General features: G+C 40.4%; 1 protein-coding gene across 1 annotated transcript in view; it reads left to right on the top strand.

Moving 5' to 3' along the window:
• Positions 1 to 12,692: 12,692 nt before the first annotated feature.
• Positions 12,693 to 15,567, top strand: part of ANO4 (anoctamin 4) — a 459,137-nt gene continuing 456,262 nt past the window's right edge. The window contains exon 1 of the mRNA XM_044677798.1: positions 12,693 to 12,828. Within this exon, the coding sequence (XP_044533733.1) occupies positions 12,693 to 12,828 (136 nt within the window). The remainder of the gene's footprint in view (positions 12,829 to 15,567) is intronic.

The following is a 15,567-nucleotide window of genomic DNA, read 5'->3' as shown; positions in this document are numbered from 1 at the left end:
AGCAAATATTGTGTTCCTTATTGATGATATCCCTCTCACATGAAATTCTACTCCCAAAAGGCAGGTGATAAACCCTGTCAGCATTTCCTTTGACTATTTGTTTCTCTGCTTTGGAGTGACTTGGTTGATGTAATTTTAAAGCCAGTTAGAAAGATTTTTTTCCCCAAAAATTGGCATCCCCATATGCATCCATCTTTCTTCTTTTTGTGCTGAGGTACAATCTTCTGGTTCTGTTATACGCAGGTGTTTAAATAACCATCAGAAAGGCTTTCATAAACTAAGGATTTCAGCTTCTCCCAAGAGGGTTTTTTGATCATATTAGCTTTGTAAATACACTTATTGAAGGGAATTAGTATGTACAAGGAATATTTTTGAACCTAGTAGTCATGTCAAGGCTGAATTTTTCCCCCTCTTTCAAGCTTCTGGCTTTGTTGTTGGGATTTTTTTTTGAACATTGTTTTATAAATTTAGTTGGGGAATATTTGATTATTGAGATAGAGGAATTGGAAGGAGCTGAATACTGCTTCATAGGAGGCTAAAAATGTGTAAATGGCTTAATTACAGTTCAGAGATAAAGAGCTAGAAGGAACCTCAGAGGTCATTTAATACAGTGCTTCATGTTACAGCTGAGGAAACTAAGTTTAAGGTATACAGAACTTAATTAAGTTACAGAACTTAATCTGGAACCCAGATCTTCTGATAACCAAATTAAACCTACTTTCATAGAATAGAATTTACCACAAGTTGGATGCCAGTCTTCTTTTGGAATTTAGGATTTTTTCCATTTAAAAATCTATTTTCTTTAATTTTCCTCTTGTCCCTGCAACTGGGAAAAGAAACAAACAAAAACAAAACCCTTTTTTAATTTTACCATATTCATGGGCATTAATATTATGTCAAAAAATGAATGTCTCCTGTATTTGAGTCCATCACCTCTGTCAGGAAATGCATAGAAGGCATCATCATTCATGCTCTGAAATCATAGTTGGTCAATCAGTGCATTGGTCAGAATTCTCCATTCTTTCAAAGTTGTTTTGGGCCCTTTTCTAAAGCTCTGCCACTGAAAAAGTATGGAAGTAGAGGACCCCATTACAGCAAGGTTCCCATGCCTGTTTTTTAAAAATTCTGATACATCATACCAAAAATGAGACATATTTAAGCTAAGTAAGTTTAAGTTGGTTCCAGAATAAATTTGTTCTAAATTGATGCATAGGGCTCCATAGCTAAGAAAGTGTCAAAGAAAAAGGTGAACTCCTGTATCTTAAATTCAGCTTCTTTTTCAAGTAAAAAATAAGTGTGATGTGCTCTAAGAAATGGACCTCAGGCTGTGATCCTAAATGTCATGTTGTGGGGTCCTACTGTATAGAAACCAAATGACAATTTCTGGAACATTCAAGAAAGGGAGACCATTGAACTTCAACAACTTCTTCTTCTTCTTCTTCTTCTTCTTCTTCTTCTTCTTCTTCTTCTTCTTCTTCTCCTTCTTCTTCTTCTTCTTCTTCCTCCTCCTCCTCCTCCACCTCTTCCTCCTCCTCCTCCTTCCCTACTTCTTCTCTTTCTTCTCCTCCTCCTCCTCCTCCTTCTCCTCCCCCTCCCCCTACTTCTTCTTTTCCTCCTCTTCCTCCTGATGATGATGACAGGATTTCGAGAGGATACATATGTCATTTTCCTCATATTTTAATATAAGTAATTTCTCCCTGTTTAGCCCCTTATCTTTGTTCATTCATATTTATTCCTCCCCCTCCCCCCACCCCTCACTGCTTCATTCCTGTGTTTGAGCTTCAGAGTTTTTCTATAGCTCTTGCCATTTCATCAGGAATGGCTGGATGTTCTCTATTTCATGACAGATCCACCCCACTCCCCATGTACTTGTTCCCATTGTGGTGGCCTGGTATAGGTATGAGACCTCCTCTTGTTGGGGCACCTAGCATTGTCCTGCACTGGAGTACACCTGGCCATGCCTTACTTCTGTTACTCACAAGTCTCACTGACTGTTTCCCTGTGTCAGCCAGGACTGGATAAATGGTTGGTTCATGTTCCCTTTTCCTGGTCTATTGCTTTTTCCATATCTGTTTGGAGGAGTTTTATTTGGGGGAGCCAGGGGGAGATGTTCTCTGACCTGCCTTCTGTTGCACCCCCATTATCCTGGCTTTGCCTTCTATTGCATTTGATCTTCAAAACAACCCAATGATGCAGGTACTACCACCTCAATATTGTAGATAAGTAAGATGAATTTTCCAGAAGTGAGATGACTTACCTATAGCTACACAGTGACTAAGTGACAGAAGGAAGATTTGACTGCAGGTTTCTGTTGACTTCAATTTCAGGCAGCAAGCTCTATCTGGTGATATATTTAATCACGTTTTTTCAGTTAATAAGCACTCATTTTCCTCCCTTTTCCTTCCCCCACCAATTGATAAAGAAAGAAAAACAAAATCTTTGTGATAGATGTGCATAGTCAGGCAAAAGAAATACCCACACTGTCCATGCCTGTCAAGTAATCTGAAGCAGCTCTTATTCCCAACCAGCTAATTATTTTATTGTTCTTCTTGGAAAACACAAAATGCACTAATTCAAAGGCTTTTCCTCCTGATATTTCAAATCAATGAGGCTAACCTATCAGGTTATTTTTAGAAAAAATACAGAAACATGAACAGAAAAGGCCATTTGCAATAGAAAACAAGAAGGCAAAACTTGGAGATGAAGTGAGTAATTATTTTATGTCTTGTAGAAATGTTTTACAAATATCCATTTACATTTTTATAATATGAACTAGGGTTAGAATTGGTATGTATATTTTGGTGACCAGTTCTGTTGAGCCATCAGAGAAATTCATTTAATTGAGTATTTGGCAGTATTTCCATATGAAATAGTCTCCTTGGATGAAAGATAATAAGTGATTGATATTATTCAAATTATTTTTAATTCCTGGGTTTTGATGATAAAAAATAAAGTCTATCTTTGAAGAATCAAAACTTTAGGTGATCCAAAGAACCACATATGGCAGTTATAAGTGGGATCACAGTCAAGTAATAGAAGCAATGTTCAAGATAATCATGTGTAGCCTCCTCACTTTACAAGAAGCTGAAGTTCAGAGAGGCTGTGACTTGCCCATACATCATAGATTACAGGATCATAACTGAGCCCCAGTCTATTTTTTTTGCATTTATGTACACTGGAAAAGCTCATGTTTTGGGATATTTATTAAATACAGAAATAACAAAAGGCATTTATTTTTTAAAGGTGGCTTCTCCCCCCCCCCCCCTTACATATCAAATCAATGAAGCTAGCCGATAGGCTTATTTTTAGGAAAAATACAGATAAACAGAGGGGAACATTTTTAATAGAAAGCAGGCAGACTTAGAAAGGCAAGATATGGATATGTTGGAATCAATTTCTCAAATTCTCCAGGCTACTGGGAGCTACCCAGTATGCAATAAAAAATAGAATGTTTTCATTAGGTACAAATTCTGGCTCTATTACTACCAAATGACCTTCGGCAAGTCCTTCAGACCTCTCTAGGTCTTACTTCCTCTGAGATCCTGTTCCAGTCTGGATGTTTCTTTTTTTTTTAATTTTTAAAATTTTTAAAAAATATTTTATTTTTTAGAAAAATTTTCCATGGTTACATGATTTATGATTTTTACTTTCCACTTCACCCCCCTCCACTCCCCTCCCAATAGCCAATGTGCATTTGCACTGGTTTTAACATATGTTGTTGATCAAGACCTATTTCCATATTATTGATAGTTACATTGGTGTGGTAGTTTCCAGTCTACATCCCCAACCATGTCCGCATCAACCCATGTGTTCAAGCAGTTGTTTTTCTTCTGTGTTTCTACTCCTGCAGTTCTTCCTCTGAATGTGGGTAGCGTTCTTTTCCATAAACCCCTCAGAACTGACCTGGATCCTTGCATTGCTGCTAGTACAAAAGTCCATTACATTCGATTTTACCACAGTTTATCAGTCTCTGTGTACAATGTTCTTCTGGCTCTGCTTCTTTAGCTCTGCATCAATTCCTGGAGGTCTTTCCAGTTCGCATGGAATCCCTCCAGGTCATCAATCCTTACAGCACAATAGTATTCCATCTCCAACATATGTCACAATTTGTTCAGCCATTCCCCAATTGAAGGGCATCCCCTTGTTTCCAGTTTTTTGCCACCACAAAGAGTGCAGCTATGAATATTTTTGTCTAAGTCTTTTTATCTATGATCTCTTTGGGGTACAAACCCAGCAATGGTATGGCTGGATGGAGGGGCAGGCAATCTTTTAGAGCTCTTTGGGCATAGTTCCAAATTTCCGTCTGGATGTTTCTTTTAAACTTAATTGAGCTGCCTCATTTTATAGATGAAAGTGAAGCCCTTTTCTTCAAGAAGCGAGTCTCCTCAAATACTACAAATCCTGGCACTTCTGAAAGGATGCAATCATTATTCTGATCATGATTCCCTGCTAGGGTCCCAATTTCTCCAGTAGTTAAACTGGCATTAATGCAAGTAGAAATGAGTCAATTTTAAGACATGGTCAATCAATCACTGAGTCTTTCTTTCTGCTAGTGCCAATTAGACTGAACGAAACAAGAAAGTACACTCCACTGCTCATTAGGATGCTCTAAGAAAAGCTGACATTTCTCTAACTTTTTCAGGTTTGCAGAGCCCTTTATAAGCATTATCTCTTTTAATCCCATTAGAAAGCAGTTTGGTGGCCCAGTGAATAGAATAAATGGAGTCAGGAAGCCTAGAGCTGAAATTCTGCCCCATTCACTGAATCTGCTTCAGTTTCTTCATCTGTGAAATGGGGATCATAAAAATACTTCTCTCACAGTCATTATTGTGGAGATCAAGTGAGATAATCTATGCTTAGTATTTTGCAAACCTTAAAGACTGTATAAATCCTTAGCATTATTATTAGTATGTACATTCTTTGATGGCAGGGACCTCCTCTCCCACCCCCCACTTCTTTACTATTTCCAGCACTTACCATAATTCCTGGAACCTAGTGTAAATCTAATAAATGCTTGTTGACTGATGCTCAAAACAACCCAACAAAGGACACTAAACTTTGCAATACTGGGCAAACTCATGAGGGATATTATTAAATATCATTATATTCATTAAAAAAAAACAAAAAAACCTCTTACTTTCTGTCTTAGTATCAGTTCTAAGACAAAAGAGTGGCAAGGGCCAGGAAATTGGAATCTTCTCAACTAGGTCTTCTCTACTCCAGGCCTGGTTCTCTGTCCACTATGCCATCTAGCTGGCCCTATGTTCATCTTACAAAGGAAGAAACTGAGCCTCCAATAGGTCCTCCAGTAACTCCCTGAGGCTCACACAGTGTCATCACTGAGATTTCTACTCCGCTATCTCTTGACTTTAAGTTCAGTATTCTTTGCTGCTTCAGCAAATAAAGCATAAAAAGAAATCTAGAGATTAAAAAAAAAGGTGGAGGAGAAAGAGCATTCAAAGACAGCTTAGTAATAACCTTGAGAGCACAAGATGGTGGACAGTGACACATTTGACTATTCACAGGGTTATACAGAGGGATGCATAACTGCCACCCACAGGATATGCTCCCAAGAAAATTAGATTGTAATCAAATACATGTGGTTCACCCACATCCCCTGATGTGGAGACAAGCATCAGACAAAAAAGGTTGGCATCACCCAATGTCTGCTATTTCAGTAAAGTCTTGGAACAACTGATGGGATGGAACGTGGAAGGTTGGAATTTCTCTAGACTGCAGGTTTCCTCATCTGTCAAATGAAAGGACTAAATTAGATATCTTCTAAGGTGGATTCTATCTGGGACATCCTGTTATTTTACAAAAGTGCCATTTTTTGGAGAGGGGATGCTAGTAGCATTTCTAGGGCTCTGGAGTCTAAAGTCTGGACAGCCGTGATTTCCAAGTTGTATGACCTTGGGTAAGTCATAAGGGCTCAGAGTTTGGACTGTATGGACCTCAGAGGCCATCTAGTCCAAGCCCCTTCATTTGAAAGAGGAGAAAACTGAGGCCTATATAGGTTCGATGTCATGACCAAGCAATGTTATTTGAACCAGTTGCCTGATTCCAAAATCACTGTGCCCTTTCCCATATAAGAAATTATTTCACTAATAGTATAGTCCTCTTCTCCAAACCTTCTAAAGTCATCTAATTCTACTGTATCTAAGTGGCTAGGAAATAGCACTGAGTCTGGAATCGGGAAGTCCTGAGTTCAAATCTAGCTTCAGATACTTAGTTACAATGTGACCTTGGGCAAGTCACTTAACCTCTGCCTCAATTTCCTCAACCATAAAATTAGGGTAATAATAGCACCTATTTTCAGGCTTGAAATAAAAACAAATGAGAGAATATTTGTAAAGTATTTAGCACAGTGCCTGGCACATAGCAGGTATTTAATAAACTTTCTCCTCCCTCTCCCTACTTTTTTCTCAGGACTTGGAGCAGGGACAGATAAGCTGCTGGGAGTGGAAGAGCCAGAGAAAAAGGACAGAGGAAGGAGCAAGGAAAATGAATGAGACAAATAGTAAAGGAAATCCTTGGAAGAAAGGGAAAGAGCAGGGTTTTCCTCGTCATTGGTGGTAGTTGCAGTCTGGGAAGCCAGTAGTTCTTTCCAGGGAACAAACCCATACCCTGAGTCAACAAGTAGGGAGATCGAGGGCAGGCAGAGAGCTGAATGCGAATGCTACAACCTGGGTTTGAATGTTTCCTCAGCCAGTTATCCCTAGCAGTGATGTTGGGTGGGTCATGACTTCACAGGTAGAAGTTTCCCCACCTATAAAATAAAATTGCTTGTGGGACTATGGTCCAGTGGAAAGATTGTGGGCTTGGGAATCAGAGAACCTGGTTCAAATGCAGTCTGTCAATTTATTCCTTGTCTGACCACTGGCAAGTCACTTGACTTCCTGGGCTTTGGTTTCCTTATCTGTAAAAGGAGTATTTCTACTGGAAGGTCTTTTAGATAATTTCCAGCTCTAGATCTATGATATTATGACCTGTAATATCTCTCCAGCTTGAAAGCTATGGATCCCATCTGTATAAAAATGTTTATAGTAGCTCTTTTTATGGTGCAAAGAATTGGAAATTGAGGGGATACCCATTAATTAGGGAATAGCTGAACATGTTGTGGTATATAATTGTGATGGAATGTTGTTGTGCTATAAGAAAGGATAAAAGAGTTAGTTTCAGAAAAAATGGGAAGACTTACATGAACTGATACAAAGTGAAGTGTGTAGAACCAGGAGGATGTTGTATACTGTAATTGAAATCTTGTAAAGATAATCAATTGTGAAAGACTAAGCTTCTCTGGTTAATGCAAAGATCCATGACAGTTCCAAAGGACTCATGATGAAAAATGCCATCTACTTTTAGAGAGAGATGTGATGGACTCCATATATATGGGAGCATATTTTTTTCATTTTTAAATTTTTCTTGATTTTTTTTCCAACATGGCTAATATGAAAATTTGACTTCACATGTTAATAAAAAAGTAAATAAATTTTTATTTTTTAAACATTTATTAATATTTATTTTTTAGAAAAAAATAACATGGTTACATAATTCATGTTCTTACTTTCCCCTTCACCCCCCCCCCACCTCCTCCCTTCACCCATTGCCAATGCACATTTCCACTGGTTTTAACATGTGTTAAACATGTTCAAGACCTATTTCCAAATTGTTGATAGTTGCATTGGTGTGGTAGTTTTGAGTCTACATCCCCAATCATGTCTACCTCAATCCATGTGTTCAAGCAGTTGTTTTTCTTCTGTTTCCACTCCTGCAGTCCTTCCTCTGAATGTGGGTAGCATCTTTACCATAATTCCCTCAGAATTGTCCTGGGTCATTGCATTGCTGCTAGTACAGAAGTCCATTACATTCAATTTTACCACAGTATATCAGTCTCTGTGTACAGTGCTCTTCTGGCTCTGCTCCTTTCACTCTGCATCAATTCTTGGAGGTCTTTCCAAGTAAATAAAATTTTAAAAGGAAGCTATAGGTCTTCATGGAGGAGGAGACAGACAAGAGCTAGAGGGGACAAGATTTCCTTTAAGTCTTAAAGTTTTAGACAGGTACCAAAGGAAACTCTCCCTGGTTTTACATTTTCCAGAGGTTGCAGCAGACTCCTTACCTGAGTAAGAGTTGGGCTTGCAGTGTGGTTCACCTGGGCATTCAAGAGCAATGGCCTTGGTCCTATGCTGTACCCTGGGACATTCTGGGCAGGTAGGAGTGGAAAGTAAGGGAAGAGGAAGTTTGCATACGTGTGGAGTTGAAGGCAAGGGGGACTATTTTCCAAGTGATATGAGAGGATGGAAGAAGGGGAGTAGAGGAAGATCCAGGCCCATCCAGGCCCAGAGATTTTACATCCCTCTAGGCCTCAGTTTCCCTATATGAAAAATGAGGGAAGTTGGCAGAAATGGCTTTCCGTTGTTGCTAACCCAAAAATCTAACATTCTTTGCAGAAGCCCAATTGAAAAATCATGTCTTTGCCTTGCTGGCTGTATATGAGAATTTGTATGACCAGAAAGGATAATATTTGCCTCAAGTATTTAAGTTATAATAATTCTACCTACTCATGTTGGGTCAGGAGAGTGAAGAGGAAGGTGCTCTTCTAGTCACCTGTATCTAGTATCTAATTTTTTAAACATTTATTTTAATATTCATTTTTAACATGGTTACATGATTCATGCTCCTACTTTCCCCTTCACCCGCCACACTCCCCCCAGCCATGGCTGATGCACATTTCCACTGGTTTTAACATGTGTCATTGTTCAAGACCTATTTCCAAATTGTTGATAGTTGCATTGGTGTGGTAGTTTTGAGTCTACATCCCCAATCATGTCCACCTCAACCATGCATTCAAGCAGTTGTTTTTCTTATATGTTTCCTCTCCTATAGTTCTTCCTCTGAATGTGGGTAGCGTTCTTTTCCATAAATCCCTCAGAATTGTCCTGGGTCATTTCATTGGTGCTAGTACAGAAGTCCATTACATCTATTTTACCACAGTGTATTGGTCTCTGTGTACAGTGTTCTTCTGGCTCTGCTCCTTTCGCTCTGCATCAGTTCCTGGAGGTCTTTCCAGTTCACATGGAATTCCTCCAGTTTATTATTCCTTTGAGCACAATAGTATTCCATCACCAGCATATACCACAATTTGTTCAGCCATTCCCCAATTGAAGGACATACCCTCCTTTTCCAGTTTTTTGCCACCACAAAAAGCGCAGCTATAAATATTTTCGTACAAGTCTGTTTATCTATGATCTCTTTGGGGTACAAACCCAACAATGGTATGGCTGGATCAAAGGGCAGGCATTCTTTTATAGCCCTTTGAGCATAGTTCCAAATTGCCAGCCAGAATGGTTGGATCAGTTCACAACTCCACCAGCAATGCATTAATGTCCCAATTTTGCCACATCTCCTCCAGCATTCATTACTCTCCCCTTCTTTCATTTTAGACAATCTGCTAGGTGTGAGGTGATACCTCAGAGTTGTTTTGATTTGCATTTCTCTAATTATTAGAGATTTAGAACACTTTCTCATGTGATTATTGATACTTTTGATTTCTTTACCTGAAAATTGTCTATTCATGTCTCTTGCCCATTTATCAATTGGGGAATGGCTTGATTTTTTATACAATTGGTTTAACTCCTTGCATATTTGAGTAATTAGACCCCTGTCAGAGTTTTTTCTTATAAAGATTTTTTCCCAATTTGTTGTTTCTCTACTGATTTTGGCTGCATTGTTTTTGTTTGTACAAAAGCTTTTTACTTTAATATAATCAAAACCATTTAATTTACATTTTGTAATTTTCTCTAACTCTTGCTTGGTTTTAAAATCTTTCCTTTCCCAGAGATCTGACAAGTAAAGTACTCTATGTTCACTTAACTTATTTATAGTTTCCCTCTTTATATTCAAGTCATTCACCCATTCTGAATTTATCTTGGTGTAGGGTGTGAGATGTTGATCTAAACCTAATCTCTCCCATATTGTTTTCCAATTTTCCCAGCAGTTTTTGTCAAATAGTGGATTCATGTCCCAAAAGTTGGGCTCTTTGGGTTTATCATACACTGTCTTTCTGATGTCATTTATCCCAAGTCTATTCCATTGATCCTCCTCTCTATCTCTTAGCCAGTACTATATTGTTTTGATGACTGCTGCTTTATAGTATAGTTTAATATCTGGTACTGCTAGGCCCCCTTCCTTCACATTTGTTTTCATAATTTCCCTTGATATTCTTGATCGTTTGTTCCTCCAAATGAACTTTGTTATAGCTTTTCCTAATTCAGTAAAGAAGTTTTTTGGTAGTTTAATAGGTATGGTGCTAAATAGGTAAATTAATTTGGGTAGAATTGTCATTTTTATTATGTTAGCTCATCCTTAATCCCCATATCAGAAAAAGAAATTGAACAAGCCATCAAAGAACTCCCTAAGAAAAAATCGCCAGGGCGTGATGGATTCACAAGTGAATTCTATCAGACATTCAAAGAGCAACTAATCCCAATACTATACAAATTATTTGATATAATAAGCAAAGAAGGAGTCCTACCAAATTCCTTTTATGACACAAATATGGTACTGATTCCAAAGCTAGGGAGACCAAAAACAGAGAAAGAAAACTATAGACCAATCTCCCTAATGAACATAGATGCAAAAATCTTAAATAGAATATTAGCAAAGAGACTCCAGCAAGTGATCAAGAAGATCATCCACCATGATCAGGTGGAATTTATACCAGAAATGCAAGGATGGTTCAACATTAGGAAAACCGTCCACATAATTGACCATATCAACAATCTAACAAACAAAAATCACATGATTATCTCATTTTTTTTAAATTAAGCCATTCCAGTTGTAATCCATCTGAACATAAAAGGGCCCAAAGGCTAAGTTTATTGTTGTGTGTGCCTTGCATTCTACCAGTCACATGTGGAAAACTTCACATAGGTGTCTGGCTTCATGCCAATGCCATAAATGATGCTGTGTGATCTAGGGGTTGCTAGTCTCCCACTTCTTCCCACAAATATCTCCATGCCAGAGTCCATTGGGACCACCAACTTTTCCTTTCTCCTTGGACCAGAATGAACTTGTCCCATGTCAAATTCCAAAGCAGGAGCGTCCTCTCAAGGAGAGAGAGGCTGAAGGTGGGGGGCAGGGGTGGGGTGTCTGCCAGCAGGCAGTGGGAGGATAGGTCCTGTGTTGTGTTTCTTTTATTGTGGCCTCAAGGAAGCTGTCTGAAAGGGATGCTGTGGGGATGTGGGAATTCCAAATATGGCCATTTTCTCTGGCGGCTAACACCCCTATTAAAATGATTCCAGGAAGAAGTCTCAACTCACCCTTGGGTGAAAGATGACCCAGGAGGTGAACATTTTTTGGCTTTAAATATATTTCCTGAAAATATTATAGCTGGGGAGGACAAGACTCATTTGATTCCTGTATCTCCTCCTCTTTTCTTCCCTTACCTCCCACCCAAGTCTGCTGGGCAATCTCTTTTCCCACATCTGGTACACATAGGCTGTATGACCCTGGGCAAGTCTCAGTCTCTCAATGCTCTCTAGGAGTAGAAATTAAGGAGAAGGTGCCCACACAGATTTCAAGGAGCATTTTCCCTCATCTAGAAGCTCCTCTTACAAAAGAAATCCCAGGTCTAGTCCCTATCCCCAGTTCTCCAAACCAATGGGAGACAACTTGGTACCTGGCCCTGGATTGGAAGTATTTGTTTTCAAAGCCCAACTCTGCCATTACCTCTATGACCCTGGATATGTCACTTTCCTTCTCTCCCAGTTCCTCAGTATCCTCCTGTATAAGAAAGATAGAGAGAGAGGCAGCTAGGTGGTACAGTTGATAGAGCTCTGAGTCTAGAGTCAGGAAGATGACATCAAATCTAGCCTTAGTCACACACTAACAGTGCGACCCTAGGCAAGTCATTTAATGTTTGCCTCAGTTTCCTAAGCAGCTACCTCCCACTGTTGTAAGGATGAAATGAGTTAATCATTTTAAAGGACCTAGTAGAGTTGCACATAGTAGGCTCACTGTAAATGTTAGCTACTATTATTAGAGAGACAGGGAAGCCCAGAAAGAGACAGTCACACAGAGAGATAGATAAAAGCTGTAGGAGAGAGACAAACAGGATTTGGATTAAAATAGGCTCATATCTGTGATCCGCAGCGCCCCCTTCTCCCTCCCCACCCCCTCGCCCCCCTACTCCTTCCCGACACTGGAAAGGTCCATAGTTGGTTTAGGGCGAGGAAACAGAAGACCCTACAAATCCTTCAGTATCCTTCAATCCGAAGCCTGCGTGAGTGAATACTCTTCCCTTCCCCCACCGCCAACTCCCTCCAGTGGGTCCCGTCCCCAGTAGTGGTCCTGCGCAGAATTCTCAGACGGAGGTGGACAGACTTTTCCCCAGTGCCCCTCCCACCTACCGCCCTTGCCCCTCCTTCCCCTTGCCCCGCGGTGTATTCCTTCGCTTCCTTTCCTAGTGGTGCCCTGGCCAAGTACCCTACTTTGTTCCTGTCCTGACTCTCTCCTTCCTTTCTCCCCACCCCCCTTTCTCCCTTCTTTCTCGGTTTTCCTTCTTCCTCTTTCTGGTGTGTACTGAAACCCGGGAGGTGAGCTCAGCGCTGAAACTTCTCCGAGGCTTTTGCCGGGGAACTGGGCATGCTCAGGAAGCAGGACACTTTGGGTTTGCAAGTGGGAAGCGTATGCCCTACCCCGGCCAGGTGGAACCTGTCCATGGGAGCGAGCGGCCAGCGCCAGGGCCCGACGCCGCTGCGCTCTCCAGCTCCGGTGCCAGCCTGGGCAGACCCCGGGCCAGGATGTCATCCTTGGCTGCATACGGTAAATGGGTTTGCTTGTTAATTCCCCCCACCACCACCCCCTTTTTGGTTTGTTGAGGAGGCAATGGAGGAGGGCAATGCCCCAGCTGCCCTTATTCTGATCTCAGAGTGGAAACTTCTGAGTGAGAACTGTGACTTAAAAGCAGGTACAAAGGGTTTGGGTTGGGGCTGCCGCAGCTTGACTTTAAAGGAAGATGGGGTCACGGACTTGGGGGTGCCCAGCTGTAAAATCAAGGCTGTGGGAAGAGTTGGAAAAAGATACTAGCAAAAATGAGCGATCTTGGAAAACTTAAGGCTTGGCAGTGGGGACTTCGCTTCCAGGAAAAAAGATTCTCTTCCTCCTAAACCACCGGAGAGCTATTTGTATTGTAGGGATTCAAAGAGAGAGGACTGCTGGGTTAGGAGGGGAGTGACTTGGGCTCAAGTAATCCTGAGTCTACTGCTGCCTGGGTGACCTTGGGCAAGTCTCCTAAGTTCTTCAGGCCTTAGTTTCTCCACGTCTCTAGAAGGGGATTGTAGACCGGGCTGTGCTGAGTTTAAATTGATTAATTAATTAATTAAAAAACCTGAAACTCTAAAAATAAATCCCTTTGGAAATAAAGGTGCTGTATAGACAGAAGGCATTACTACTGCTCTTTGCAAATATTTCCAATTTCAGAATAAATCACAGTCCCCAGGATTTCAGACTCAGCACCAGAAGCTATACTAAGGATGCCAGTTAGGGGGTTCTTATCAGTGATTCTGTTTCTGCAGGGGAAATAAGTAATTTAGTTCATCCTTTATCAGAGATGCTGCGAAGTGCCTTGGTTAGGAAATAGAAATTCAGAATGATTTTCCTTTTCCTCTTGTGTTAAATCAGTTGAGAAAGGGGGATAACATATGGATTGGATTTTTAAAAAAATAAAGCCTGGTAAGAAATTATTGGGAAATATTAGCCACTGCCTTAATAGCCCCATATTGTGGGAAAGCCTAGAAGTTTTTGGCAAGATGAGACAGGCAAAGGCAAGCCTATGTACAGAAGGTTGCATCCTTTTCTTTTCCCCCTCTACGGAAGCCTAAAGAGCCTTGTCCTACAGGACATAAACCATTCAAAATGATTACTCAAGTACTGCTGGGAAGCTTCAGATGGATGGGTAGGTGAATCCTTAACAAATTGAAAGCAGGTAACAAATTGCATTGGATAGCCTCCCCAACCCCCCACCCCCTTCCCCCAAGCCTTTGCTGGAATCAGGAATGGTTCTCCTGGCAATCACTTTTTACTGTCTAACAGTTTTCTTTTTGCATCTGAAGAATTTTACAGATCCGGGGATGGGTAAGCACATTGATGAGGATTTAGGAATACATCCGTTCATTGACAGACAGCTATTTTTAATCCTTTCCGCTATCAGAGGAATCCAACTTCTGACTTGACTGCATTTTAGATTTCCCCGACTGCCTGGGGGATGCTCCCAATGCCAGGCTTAAATAATAACGGGTGCTATAAATGTCTAGAAGCTTTCAAGGCTTAATTGGGCACCCAAGTGGGGAAAATGAATTCAGAATAAGTTAAATCAGTTTGAAAAGCAAGAATACTTGAGTAATTAAAGGGGGGAAGCAAGTCATTTTCATAGAAACTGAAAATTAAACAGGAGGTTTTTAAAAAAATACTAGAGAGATTTGAGACTCAAAATATACTAATCAGAGACGAGTTCAAATTCTGCCTCTGTGTGATCACATCATTTAGTCTCAGTTTCTCTATCAGTCAAATAAAGGATGAACTCTGAGTTCCCTTCCAGATCTAAGTCTATACTTCTATCCTATAATTCTATACATTATTATTTTTTTAATGTTTGGTTTCCCAGAATTCCCCTCCTTTCCCATGATCTCTGAGTAATGGCTGCACATCATCTACAGAGCTGATATTAATCCAAACATCTGTGGCAATAAAATTAGATATAAGAGGCTATCCTGTCAAGGTTTTTCCAAACAAATAAGTTACCAACAATCTCATTTCACCTCCCTTCAGCCTTCAGTGTTTTCCTTAGTTCCTGGGGGATATACAGCTCCTGATCTGAAGATAACGCCACTACTGCCATGATTTAACTCATCTCTTTCTTGAAGGCAGAGTCAGCTTTAAAGGACTGTTCAGTGACCATAAGGTTGAGTCTGCATTTAGGTGATTGGATGTGAGATAGCTGAACACTGTCTCCCTATCCTGGCATTAGAGACATCCAATTTTGCCTTTGTTGTCTGATGAAATGTATTTGTCCTGTTGCAAGGCAGATCTTAGAGGATGACCAGTTTCTATGTTAGTGGGAAATTTTAGGCTCTGATGAAGATCAGAATTTTAATGCAACATACATTTTATAGAGTCTTTGGAGCAGGGCAAGAGGAGAGGGAGAAAATGTTATATGATTAAAAAAATTCTCAAGCAGCTTGCATTCTAGCAAGAAGGGGGGGATTAAGATAGAAAACTATAGAATAGTATAGTATTCCGTGTTGGCAAACCCATGGCACGAGTACCAGAGTGGCTCAATTCTCCCTCTCTACAGTGCCCCAGTGCCGAGGACATTTTTCACATGCCCTGTCCTTCTGTTCAGCAGCCCAATGTGAGTACTTCCTGGTGCATTGAGGGTCCAGGGACTCACAGGCAGCTTGAGGGTGCAGTTTGGCATTCGACCTCTAAAAAGTCCTCCAATACTGGTATGGGGAGATCTTAAACTAGGGTCCACTGCTCCCCCAAGGGATCAGTGTGTATAGA

Source organism: Gracilinanus agilis, chromosome 5 (assembly GCF_016433145.1).
Source record: "Gracilinanus agilis isolate LMUSP501 chromosome 5, AgileGrace, whole genome shotgun sequence".
Classification (NCBI taxonomy): Eukaryota; Metazoa; Chordata; class Mammalia; order Didelphimorphia; family Didelphidae; genus Gracilinanus; species Gracilinanus agilis.
This window is presented reverse-complemented; position numbering and strand designations above follow the sequence as displayed.